Source organism: Nipponia nippon, unplaced genomic scaffold, assembly GCF_047370975.1.
Source record: "Nipponia nippon isolate SJK-2023a ecotype South Korea unplaced genomic scaffold, ASM4737097v1 scaffold_9, whole genome shotgun sequence".
Lineage (NCBI taxonomy): Eukaryota > Metazoa > Chordata > Aves > Pelecaniformes > Threskiornithidae > Nipponia > Nipponia nippon.
The window spans coordinates 8,399,004-8,412,323 of NW_028262413.1; the positions used below are offsets into that span (position 1 = coordinate 8,399,004).

The following is a 13,320-nucleotide window of genomic DNA, read 5'->3' on the forward strand; positions in this document are numbered from 1 at the left end:
ATGCTCAGCCAGCTCCCACCTCCTCCTCACCTCCAAGTGCCCCCTGCCCTCCCGGTCTGCCTGCACATCACCACCTCCCGCTGCTGGCTCATCCTCACAACATCCCCGCGGGCAGCACAGCCTGGCAGTCCTCAGTAGCTGCATTTGGATTTAAACAATTCCAACTAATTTTAAATGATATTCTGTATAACCTTGGGAACAGCTGTGTATGATGATCATGGTCCAGGCAGATAAAAGCTGGTAACAGACGACTGAAAGAACATGTTTAGAGAGACAGAGAGATAGATGAACCATAATGCCTGTACTCTTCAGCTCTCAGCTTTGTGCAGGGCTGCAGTTTTCTGGCTTAGCACATCAGGACTATACTGAAGGGTTTATTATATTTTTTTCTTTTTTTTAATTCATTTTTTTCAAGGATTTCCCCCCTCCCTCACAAACACAGGGCTTCTGTCCCTCTCTTGGACAGAAACAGGCAAGCTCAGAAGCAAAAATTTCCTGCTTTTTGTATAACTCCAGTTTTGCCGGATCTGCTCCCAACACATACTGAAATTTTTGGAGCACAGTAGTTGTTAAATCTCTGCTAAATCAGGTTTCTCCCTTCCTCAACCCCTTCTACCCCAGCGCAAAGGGCAGCAGACAACCTCTGTGAGTTTCTCCTGGAGACTGAAATTCCATCTTGTTATAGGTATTTCTGGTAGAACAATACCCTTGGCCCACATCTAACGCATCCATAAGAGTCAGTCTATTCTATCCTTCAAATGCATAACTGGGACCTTGGGATAAGTTCCCAACCTTCTCACCAATGAGGGATGAGAAGTCCAGGTGGGGACACCCCTCCCACACAGGTTGCAGGAGCACTACACCATAATGCCACTTCTACCTACTTCTTCCACTAAGTAGTAGGGGCTACAGGAGATGCCAGTCCCTGCACCCTCCTTCTGTGCTTCAAGACACACCTCTTGTCACCACCAAAGCAAATAGAAGACCAAATCTGTCACATGGGCTGTATGGACTTATTTGCATTAAGAAGCAGGTGTACTTAAACTTGCCAGGTCATCCAGACATGAAGGTGTTCTTAGTGATTAAATCCTGGAAGGTTATTTTTTCTCTCCTTAGAGAACCTGAAGGAAAGGCAAAGTTGATGTTACCTCTCTCTCTGAGAGCTAGCTTGGTTCACGTGCTAAGACTAAAGAGCAGAACGTGTCGAGGGCTGCATGATGGGTTCACATCTCAGTTAGGAAAGCATCAGAGAATGCCAGGGTTATGCTCATCACTTCTGGAAAAAGAGAGCCTTCATCACGCACCTTCCCAGGGCACGCTTCTAGCTCAACTTCAATGCAGCCCCTCCCTCACTTTGCGTACCTCCACATGCTCCGCATTCTGATTTTGTGAATGCTCAATTTGTGCAATATAAATAAGGTCGTTTCACAGGGGTCACTCATTTCCTACAGCCCAAGCTCAGAAGCAGAGAGAGATTTCATCGGACATCAGAGCACTGAAGATCTGTCATCACTTTCTAGGCAACAAGTTTTATGAAGGTCTCGTATAAACAGCTTCTGCCCTTGCCTCTCTCCTTGTGCATCTCCCAAAGGGAAGACAAATAGTTAATACTCAATTACCTTGATAAAATCACAAATCTCCGCTGCTCTGCATGTTTCACCTCTCGGCTCAGTGAAAATAAGCAAGACATGATTGCACGAGTCTGTGTCCCCACAAACATACAAATAAGGAACAGCGGTGCAGAACAAGAATGCATCACCCCTTCAAAGCTCTGCTGACACATGGGTCCGGGCTTCATTATCACCTCTGGAGTTTACACCACTGTATGCTATAATTAGAAGTGTGTCAAAACTCCGACAGAGCATTGCAACCATCACCGGTCGCTCTGCTGGTATGAATATGATAACCAGCAGAGCATGAGGCAGACCTCTTATCTGAGTTCTTGAGCAGAGACTAAGTCCCACGCTCTTCTCCTGCTTGAGAAAGACCATATTGAATGTTTTAAGGAACATCAGGCTGGTTCATGCTGCAGAGACCCCGGGGACCTAGGTTAATGCCAGCCTCCTGCCCTTAATTCATGTTGTTGCAAATGGGGCTGGGGGTAACAGGAGGAAGAGGGCAGCTTGTGCAGCAAGAAAAAGGGTTAAAAATGCCACTAAAAACTTAAACAACTGTGAAAAGCTGACCTTTGTAAAACAGGCTCACGTCAAGTACCATTTTCATAACTGATTAAATATATATAAAAGTTTTTATACAACTGTATTATTAGATTGTTAAATATGTATACTCAAACGTTTCCTGGAGTAGAACAGCTCTGCAGGAGTCATTCCTCACCCTTAGTAAATAATCATGACATTTTGGCACACTTGTTACATTTTAAAAACAGGAACAAACATCTGGTTTTTTTCCTTTGTTGCACCAACCTGCAACTCCTTCTGTTTGTGCATTATTGATCTTTTCACGACGACTCTGGTCACTAACTTCAGATGCTTAATACTTTTGCAAAAATATAATTGACTCCGGTTATTTACAAGCTTTCTAAACAGGAGAGAAATGATTATTGCTTTATGTTCAAAATCTGCAGGCTGTCGCACACTATCCAGTCTGGCAGTGAGCAAAGATCAAGTTAAACAACGCGTTTATACAACTGACATCCCAAAGAGGAATTTTTTGTTCTGGGTTTCTCTAACTGCTTCAAGGCTGATTGCACACACTTTATCTCTCACCATTGGAAAGACTATAAAGCTAAAGTGAGTTTTTATATCCGCATTTCAGGATACTGAAAGTATGGGGCTTTAATAGAATTGCTGACATTATCCAGCTACGGTCGTGCAACCTCTCTACCATAATTATGTACAGTTGGAGATAATAAGCACTGCTGATTCAGGAGGAATCTCTGATTGGGCTGGCAAATGGAGAAGTGTTGGATAATCTGTTTCCTGAGTGGCAACAGCAGGCCTAAAGAGCATAAATGGAGGAGCAGAGTTGGTAAGGAAACAACAACAAAGTCCAATCATGAATCCTTAGAGAGGCTCCTACTCCTTTTATTGTTCATGTGATTGCAAGAGATCTAAAGGACTCATTCAAGACTTGTGCTAAAAGGACACTGTGAAGTTACCTGGAGGAGTGTGCAGCACAGATGGCAGGGAAAGGTTTGATTACGCGGCTGAGACAGTGGGCACCCAGTCAAGACAGCACAGAGCACTGATTTTCAAAAGAACTGTGTTCCTTCCCGACCTCTTAAAAATCAAAAACCTTTAAAGCATCTCAAGTTCAGCACCAAAAATGAAGGCACGTAGAAAAAAATCACAACATGCATCCGATACTACATTAAAACTGCCTGAATAACCTGCAAGAATTGCCTTGAAATCTCTGATATTATATGGAAAAAAAGCCTAATAAAACCATTGCAACGAGTAATTTTTGTTTAAAGAGGCATAGGCTCTTTCCCTCCTCCCTCCTCTTTTTACTTTGCTTTGGGAGGTGGGGGGAAGGGAAGGAAGAGACAAGACTTTTGGTGAAAACTGTTCATTACGTTCAGTGTGTTCCTGTACCCCTTCTCTAACCAGATCTCATTTTTTAAATATTAACATACTAAATTCCCCATTAAATGATAATTTTCTCAAAAAACGCTTGTTTGATTGATACAAAAAGTTCCAAATGCAACACTGTGATTGGCTCTAATTACTATTAATAAATGCATAATGAATGTTGATAAGATTAACAAACCATTCCAAAAACTCGTTACTATATTCACTCTACAGCATAAACTCCAAATTAGCAGTAATGCCAGCAGGCTATTAATATTCCCAGATTAACAAAATGCAAGCAGATCTGACAAGGATGAGCTTGAATTTTGCAAAACAAAATACCTAGGTAAATATTTAGCATAAAAGAAAAAAGGTGTAAGTTAATATTTGTCTAGCAGGGGGTATTATGGAAACAGATCCAGGGGTTTTGCAACATTTACCCTGAAGGAGTGAATGTGTTAAGGCAGTGGAACACAACATCCTTACCCATAAAACAGAGCAGAGGAGCTAAGTGGCTGAGCCGCCCCTCAATACCGCCCGCCTGCTTTCTAGGAGCGCAGCTCCACGCCGAGCCCCATCCCAGCTTGCTGCGGTCAGAGGAGCAGCAGGTGAGGATATGCGGAGCGAGGGCCCTCCTGGCACGACAGCCAGGCTCTGCCGAGTTAGGGGTAAAACCTCCAGGGAGCTGGGTGAAGGAGACTGTCACGGTACCTGCTCGAGCATCACCTTCGCTCAGCGAAGCGGTCCGGTCCCTCACTGCTGTGTCACCAATAGGGCGGGAAGGAGGGTGCTCCCCTTGGACCTTCCCAGCGAGATGTCAGAAATCGCAGCGTCCTGTGTGCCCCAGCAATGCAGCCTCTTCCCTCCCTTATGGCAGAGAGCCCACAGCAGCCCAGCCCCCTAGGTACAAACCGGTCCTCATCTCCTTCCCACCCCCCTGGCCAAAACCATCCCACCCGCCCCGGCGTGACCTGCAACCCCAGCAGCTCTGTCCCCCCAGCTACCCGGCATCACCTGCTGCACCGCAGGAGGTCGGGGAGGGAATACACACTTTCTGGTTGGCTTCCCATTTGTCTGATGCTCTAAGGCACTTCCAATTTAATATGCGTTTCTTTTTAAAGTTAGTGGAATTGAAATAAATCCATACTGTTTGCTAATTTCCAGCTTACGTAATCAAAGTCAACTGTGCATTCACAAATTCCTGCCTTCTCTGCAAGCTAATCTGACAGTAGCGGGGGGGGGGGAAGGGGGAGGGGGGGGGGATGTAACGGCAGAAAAATAATCTCCTGTGGTTCTGTCTTGATTTCCCCAGGAAAATAAAATGCCTTCAGTTTATAATGGCCTGGTAATGAATTAAACATTTTGAAATCCATAAAGGAACCTCAATAAGATCTTTAAAAACTGCAGACACAGTCAAAGGAAAAAAAAAGGAGAAATATGTTTGAAATTAAGTGCAGACAAGCCACGAAGACACAGGTATGGTGAAGTAAAGCAACAGGCACACCAGGGAAAGGGCAGAGACTCCATTCACCAGTCTAAGTTCACACATTCAGCATCCCCTTTCATCAGATGCTAAACAAAACAAAGTTACTACAGCTACAGTTTTGTTCACTCATCAAAAAGACCTAACTGGATTTTTAATAAATGGAAGTATCAGCGCTTTAACAGCTTTTGTTTGGAAGCTCATACGGGCTTCCCGGTTGAATAAACGTCTATTTCTCCACTATGCTGGGAGGTGCTGAGATCCAGGCATTTGCATGGCTTAAAATGGCTGCAGCAGTCCAAGGCTTCTGTAACTCACTGTACACAACACCACGCAGCACAGAAGAGGGGTCTCTTTCCTGGCTATACACTATTTTAAATTTAACAAAGCCAAAGTAATTAGTCCCATGAGCACCCCTCCAGGAACAGCTTCAGCTCCCAGAACTAGCAAGCTGTATGCTATGCAGTAATTATGCTACCAAGCTGTCAGAGCCTCCTTATCTGCATGCAAATTAGTTCATATGCTATACATCTGCTATAATGACAGTATTAAACCAAGAATTTTATAACGAAGCCATCCTCTTTATAGCAACATAGCACAATTACTTTATTAACATATTGCACACCTATGTCTGTAACTGCTCCCAGTCAAACAGCCACGTTTTCCATTCCCCCATACAGCAAGATCTTCTTCACTTCTCTCCCCCTATCTGTAAATAAATACAAAGAACAAGAATGGGAATTTCTAAACTACCTCTGTACAATACCACTCCTTCATTGTTCCTGGGGAAGTACTGCACCAAATGCCATTAAGCGTGGCTAGGTGAATAAATACTCCCATAATGCTCCAAAAGGTTAGGAGATGAAACAGTAATAATCAAATCAGCAGCTGTTTGCTCCCAGCCTTGACATCCATCATCAGCTTCTGTCGACTAGTGACTGCCAGCAGCTCGGCCAAACGGCACGGGAGGGGGACCGCAGCCCCGCCGCAACCCTGTGTCCACCCCGAACGCACAGACGCAAAAAGAGATGTCAAGCACAGAAGGAAGCGCGAGGTGAGAAAAACCTTCACGAGCGCGGAATGGGCAATGCAGACCTGGCGCCTGGGAGGGCTCCTGCCTGGAAAAGGCATGCCGGTGGCAGCCCCGCCGCGGCGAGGGTTTTGGAGGCGGTGGGGGATGCGAAGGCGAGATCGCAAAGCGTGGCTGCTGCCCGCACCCCTGCCTCCGCCCCTCGCAGCGTCTGCAGCGTGTCTTGCTCCGTACCGCTGGAGAAGCATCCTCGCCTTTCTGAAACACGCAGCGGCACTTCACAACACATTAGCATCAGCTCTCGGCCCCAGCCCTCTTTCAAATTAGTGTTGGGAAAGTTTGGTGGCTTCTCGGTCCCAGAGCTTTTTTCCAGTTTGGTTTTTGGAAGAGGTATGTAATTCTCTACAGAGCTTATTTACAGTAAGTAACCTCAAAGAAACAAAATCGATAGAGGACTTGACTAATTTCCTTGTAGGTATTTCATGAGTTCTTCTCTTCATTACATTGTGAGCAACTGCTCACTTCTTTTACAGTTAAAAAGAAAACACACAGAAGGCTATGTGATCATCCCTAAACCTTTAATAGATCTTTACACCTATTTCTCAAGCAAATGCTTCATTTTTAGGTCTATTTTTAACCTTCCAGCTTGTATTGCCACAAGCCACTGGTGCTTTGCAGGAGCTGCCAGGGCCTGCATTCAGCCCTCTTGCAAGGACATACCCTGAACCCAGCTAGCCGCCTCTCCAGGGTAATAAGGAAAGGTGATTTCTAATAATGGGGAATATCAATTCTGGCATCTTATTTCACTTATTTTATCTGACACAGTTTATTTATACCTTTGACCAACTAGTTACTTTTCAAAAGTCTGCTTTGGAATACAGCAGTTGCGCTTTATAGGCAACCTCCACGAGCAGGAACAAAGGCACGTGGAAGTGGAGAGGAAAAAAACCCAAAAAAACCCACAACAAAAAACCTTTTCCCCTTTTCAAGTTATATTTCCCCAAGCACCAGAAAGGTGTGGATAGGTCTCAGCCAAAGTTTCAGCACTACTTTGTTCTTCATGCAAGTCGTCTCTTTCATCAATTATCTTAAAGCCATTTATAAACATGACTGCTGTTTCAAAGCCCGAAGGAGATAGGTGAGAATTACCATGGACAGCACAAAGATGTTCAAATACTAAACAAATCCAAATCTTCTCTTAAAACCTATATTTACAGCTTCAGTAAAGCCCTGACACCACACTGCATAAAACAACAAACAAAAGAGCTATGGGAAAAGGCATAGAGCAATCCTTCTTTCTCCCCTACAAAAGCTTGTTTTATTTTTGTCAGCATAACCTGCAGTTTGCTGGGTTTCTGTGAGATCAAATATTTGATCAGTTTATGAAAGGGATGATATTATGTGTTTGCCTGAGGGAACAGGGTCACTGGATTTCGTGACCCTGGAGTTTATTCCAGCACTTGGTTCCCATGAGAAAAGTACTAAATTACCCTTTTCCTTCGGAAGAAGGGAAAACAAAATAAGAATACATCATAGTCCTCCCACAGCTACTAACAAGATCTTCTGTAGCCTTTGACATCACCTCATGAAATAATGCAACACAAGCCTTCTTATTAGCACCCAGTGTGCACCTAACCAAATGAACTGCATTTTCAGAGCAGCCAGTCATGCAAGGAGCAGCTCAGACTTATCTGCTGGAAACCTCTTCTACTGCTGTTCTGCCATTTAAATCTCTTTTGTACTGCTGCTGTTAAGGGTGAATTCTATTGTCCCTTAACGTCCACCAAAAAACCCTGTAATTAGGTGCAGCGGGGCTTGGGTTGTGTCCTGGAGGTGGCATCTATCTCACCTAGCTTTTGAGGCTGACAAGGTAGACATCTCAAACTGAGCTAGTGCTCCAGACCTGCTTTGCTCTCAACGGTGAGCCACAAACACATCTGGAGCACCACTCAGGCCAACAACCACCTTATGATGAGCTGAGCTGCACTCCAGGAGCATCAATTTCTCTTCATTGGCCGTAGAGGGCTCCTAGAACGTTAGCTCAGGTGTAGACATCTGCAGTCAGGTGAGATGAATGCTACCTCAGGAGCACAACCAAGCCAGCATCATCAACCCAGTGTCACCAGTCCGGCTTCCTCAGTGGCACTGAATTTTGTTGTCAACCCCTCCTTGCTGCTTTTATCAGTACCTCCGTACTTCACCTGACAGCCTCAGCTTCTTCATCCTGTCCCTGGGATTGCTCATCCACCCTCCTCTCCCTCTTCCATCTCTTCTCCTATGTTTCTGTGCACTCCTTCGAAACAGGACAGGTTTTTTCAGGCTCACTGGTACATTCCCCAGCACCTCCCTCATCAGCGCCCCAGACGTCCTGGCTACTCACCATGTGGCAGGTTCTCCCTAGTCACATTTTCATGATATACTACAAGTCAGTTCTCCACCTAAGACAGAAGCAACGCCTTCTGCTGTCTCTCTAATCTCAAGGTTTCTTCCATGAACTGAATCGACCATGAACCTCTGGCTGTGGTTTGGCAGCTGCATTACCATTGCTTGCTTACATTTTTGTTGCATTATTAAGGAAGAAATTCTGCCATCAGCACAGTAAACTGCTGGAAAATAAAACCACATGGAAATCACCTGCACGGTGTGCTATTTTAGATGGGACTGCTAATGTAGGTCAAGTTTTATTTTAAAAAATCCTAGCAATATAATTTGGAATTGGAAAGTTCTCCTCTGGGTTGCATCTGCGTTTCTTAAGAAACCTCTTTTGAATTCTGAATTTTGAATCTATCCACCATTGTCTTTTAAAGCAAAATCACATAAACATACACAAGTCTCGTTCCCTGATTTCAACAAGTCAGCTCTATGCTTGCAGCTCATACATTTGGAGTGATATTCATGAAAATGGAAATTATTCTTTCACACTTAAAAAAAAAAAAAAAAGTCAAATTTGACAGCAAAAAGCATTTGAGAATCGGCTCAGGATCACTTCTTGATCCTGTTACAATTCTGGCTGCCCAATTCATTGAGATAAGTATCATGCAGGCTCCTTGCATAAGCAAATCTTCCCAAAGCCCATTCTACTCTGGCAGCCAATCCTTGAAGAATTTAACAGTTTTCCATGCAGCTTTGGCATGTTCTCTCCCTCATGGTAGCAGTATTGGCCCAGCTGGGAAATTGTAGCAGCACAACCAGACTGCAGAAATGCCACAGAACCCCCTTGAAATATTGAAATATGAAAGTGAGCTTTTTTAACATACTGTAATACACTTAGTGTGTACATGGTCCACGTTATAACTTAGGGTTTTGGCTTTTTTTTTTTTTTTTTTTTTTTGGTTAAACAATTGAGATTGCTATTGCTCCTGAGCAAAGTTTAATCACTATGTTATTTTAATTCTGTAATTAAAAAATATGGAAGCCAATCCCAAACTGGGAGCATAATGGCTGCACTTCACAAAGGAGAGATCTGACAAGGGATGAAGTAATTTATTCACTCCTCCTTCCTTCACCTAGAAATTAAATACTTCACAAAAGACTATCAGCAAGATACTCAGTTTGTAGACACTAATAACCTTGGCAGTATCCTTTGCAGAGCAGAGCAGCTGTTTAGTTGATGGGCACCTTGTCCCAGTAGGGAAAGTTACAGCTTTCTCCACTATAAAACTTGTGGTTTTCCGCTTTTCAAGTACCCTTGCTTTGTGTCTAGCTTGGAAGAGAACCCTGTGCAGAAATACTGCCACCAACATCGCAAAGACTGTTAACCTGAAAAATTGCTGTTCTGGCATTTGTCCTGTCTTAAGTGTATTTAAATTCCAGCAAGCATTTACATTGCAAGCAACCTTTGTTGCTTTCAAAAATTAAAGGAAACAACAACATATGAGCTTTTCTGAGATTTTTAAGTGCTCACATCCAGCTACCACCATTTAGCACCGACCATAGCCCAGCTGTGCTGCAGCATCTCACTGCCTAGTCCTCTTCAGACCAACTACTCAATTAAAGTATGGTGAAATAAATGAGGAGAATTCATTTCATCTTATCTTTGCACTGGGCTAAATGCATTCAAATGCTCGTTTTCTGCATTTCATCTGACTGTTTGCTTCTAACTGTAACATCTTCTTGACAAAGATTTGATGTGGGTCTCCCATCCCCAGCAGAAAAAGAAGAAAGAGTGCAACCTCTTCCTCCAGCACGCTGGGGAGCTCGCCAGCCTACAACCTTTACGTGGTGTCTCCGAAATCTTTGTTCTTGCAGTGCTTTCCCAGACTGGTGTTTACAAGTGTGTTTAGGGAAAGTAAAGTAGTGTCAATCTCAAAAGATCAAAAACCATGACTTTGAAAAACTGGTTTGGGTCTCTGATTTCCAAACTCCCTTTATCTGCTGTGGTGTGTGTGCAATGCTTTGTACTGCTGGCAAAAAAAGCAACGCTGAGAAGGGGAATTTTGAAGGGCTTCTCACATCCCATCTCTAACCATCCCAAATGGGTAATCCTAGCTCTGTTTTCGTTCTAATCTTGCTGGAGGAGAAAGGTAGCTTGCAGCTAGCAATATTTCACAAAAAGCCATATGGCTCAGGACGCAAGTACAGCAAAGTGACTTTTCTTTTCCCCGCACCTAAATGAGACTTTACTAGGTATATGAGACACAAAGTTTGTCTACAACCCTGCTTCCAAATAAGACCACGTTTTAGGAATTACACTCCAAATGAGATTTATTTTCGGCATCTCAAATGGTGTAAGGTCAGGCAGGAGATGATAGGAAAGACACGGACTTAAATCCAGTTTCAGGATCCCACTTCTACGGTGTTCAGGAAGTTGGACTATTTAGTAGAAACCTGAGAGGTAAAAGCAACAGTTCTGCTATTGTTTATTACCTTGTGTGAAGTGATTAATACAGCAGTTTATTGCCTCAGTTGCACAAAAGAACTATGTGCCAACTCTTCTGGCTGAGGAAAAAGCACCACATTGCTTTGCAATTAAAAACAACATGGAAGAATGCCAAGGGTGAAAGGTGGAGAAAATGCTGATCTCCCTCAAGCAGAAGGAATGAAAAAGCAGAGTGATGGCACAAAATCTCTTTCTACCTTTGCTTCTGAGATTATAGAGAGTTGCGGCCAGCTTACTGGGAGGCCAAGTGATGGTGAGAAAACCAAAGTGGAATCTGTTAACTCCTCTTTCCACAACAGAGGGACCATCAAACACTAGTTAATATGAGACCTTACTAAGTCACTATATACCTTTCTCTCTTACATATTGCTGTTTCATGTTAGAGAATACCCACTGACAACTTCGCAGTGTTTTCTGCATCCTCCTACACACTATTCTCTTCCGCTTACAGTAATGCTGATAGGCATTCATTCTGAGAAGCCATAGGTACTACACATTCCTTTTCAAGTCTTCTTTCTTTATGACAATCTAAAATCAAAAGACCCTCCTGACAGCGACTGGGCTTGTCAGGGTGCCAGGACCACCAACTACAGTCCAACAAGTTGCTTCACAGAGTCCCTTCCTTTCTACATCAGTTTGCATCATACGTTGTTGGTAATTTTGCATATCGATTCCGTGCTGAGTGTCTACAGCAGCTGACATAGTTCTGGGACGTGACTAGGGTGCCTTTTCCAGGCTACTCCACGCTATACCAAGAACAAAAAACAGTGAGACAGCTTTAAATCTGCTGTCCAGGATGCACAAGCTGTCTTCTTTAGCTTTAAGTTTAAGCCATACTAAAACCAACATGAATGAGACTCATCAGCTATTACAAACACAAATAATCCTTATGCACTAAAGCCCGTCTGGAGATACAGTGGTCATTCCCAGTAGCGGTCTTTAAAGCTCTCTGCAGATGTTCCTTCTTCTACAGTGGTGCACAGAAAAATTAGAAGGACCCTGGTTTAATAAAAATACATGCAGTGTACTGAAACATATTTTTGCATTGATATAGAAACTCAGCAGGAAACAATAAAACACTAAAAAAAAAAGAGAGCTTTTAAGTATGACAGCTTTCAAGTCTGATTGCATAGTTCTTTCTCAAGTCTAGAGGCAGGCCTCTCATAGGGTAGGTAAAAATTTCCATGCTTCAGTAACATACAGCTCTTGTTTCTCAGGCTCTCTAGGAAACCTTTGTAAACACCCAGCATCTTTGCATGTAGAAAAGCTGTGCTTGGTGCAGGGTAAATCCACTCCATCCTGCCCTCAGCTCTGGCACATTGAGTTTTGCAAGGAAGAAGGAAGATTTCCCAGCTATCTGTGTGACATTAAAAATATGTCATGTAAAAGATTAATTTGTGGGTAGAGAGGAGGAAGGAAGAATTTGCTTTTGCCAGAGACAGATTTTTCTTCTTTTTAAGCACAAGACAGCACAAGTTCAAAGTCCAGCTGAGATGGTAAGTTCAAATATACATGATAAATGTATCTCAGTTATCACGACCACATACTTGCTGTACAATTCACACGCAAACACAGATTTTACTCTACAAAAGTGTATTTAACACAGAAAGGCCACTCTTCCTCTGAAGCCTAGGATTAATTTACATAACGCACCTTTAAAGTCCCTTTTTTATATGTTAATTCCAGTTAATAATGAAAGAGATGTTGCAGGCACAGGTTTCAGCTTGGTACACGCTGCAGCACTCCTCCCAGAAAGACCGCAGCAGCACCCCCAATAACATCGCTATTTAGGAGCGGCATGGCTGCTTCTTTCTAATCTGCAGTCAATATGGAGAGATAACCTATGGATCACACATAATTGACTGCTCATGAAGACCAGGAGGAAAATAAAAGGATTTTATGACAAACCTGCAGCAAAGCCAGTTGCTGAGCAGGGCTTTGGAAGCCATCTCAACGGATGCCCAAAGGTGCTCACCTCCCACTGCACCCAGCTGCTCCTGAAATTCAGTGGCAGTCGGGCACCGCGGCAGAAACCTTGGCACCTTGTCCCTTGCTCTGACTTCTTCCACATATGTTCTCTTCAAAAGGCATTTTAAGACCAAAGGATGAGCCAAAACCCCGGGGCGACTTTTGATCATTCCCAGCATGGAAGGTCTTACGTAGCATTCCAGTTTCTGCAATAGCAGCAAATACAGCAGGGGCATTGCTGTTGTATCTTTGTTATAACTAAAGAAACCTATGCTCAGAACTCAAATGAGAGAATTTCCACTATACATAGGCTGGGTTTTCTTTCATTTTTTCGCTTCCTCCTGTCCTCTCTCCTTGAGGTTTAAAGGAATCCCTCCCTGAAATGATCTTGTATAGGACACAACTCTGTTCTGAACTCTGTTACACCTCA

At 43.5% G+C, this 13,320-nt stretch overlaps 1 protein-coding gene across 27 annotated transcripts in view; it reads right to left on the reverse strand.

The window, feature by feature from the left end:
* The window catches only part of MAGI1 (membrane associated guanylate kinase, WW and PDZ domain containing 1), a 359,795-nt gene that overhangs the window by 107,969 nt on the left and 238,506 nt on the right, over positions 1-13,320 (reverse strand). The window contains exon 1 of one of the 27 annotated variants that reach the window (XM_087743426.1): positions 4,017-4,035. The exons of the other annotated variants lie outside the window; for them this stretch is intronic. Within the exon in view, the coding sequence (XP_087599552.1) occupies positions 4,017-4,020 (4 nt within the window). The 5' untranslated portion in view covers positions 4,021-4,035. Of the gene's footprint in view, positions 1-4,016; positions 4,036-13,320 lie in introns of those variants that run through there. 27 annotated transcript variants of the gene reach the window in all.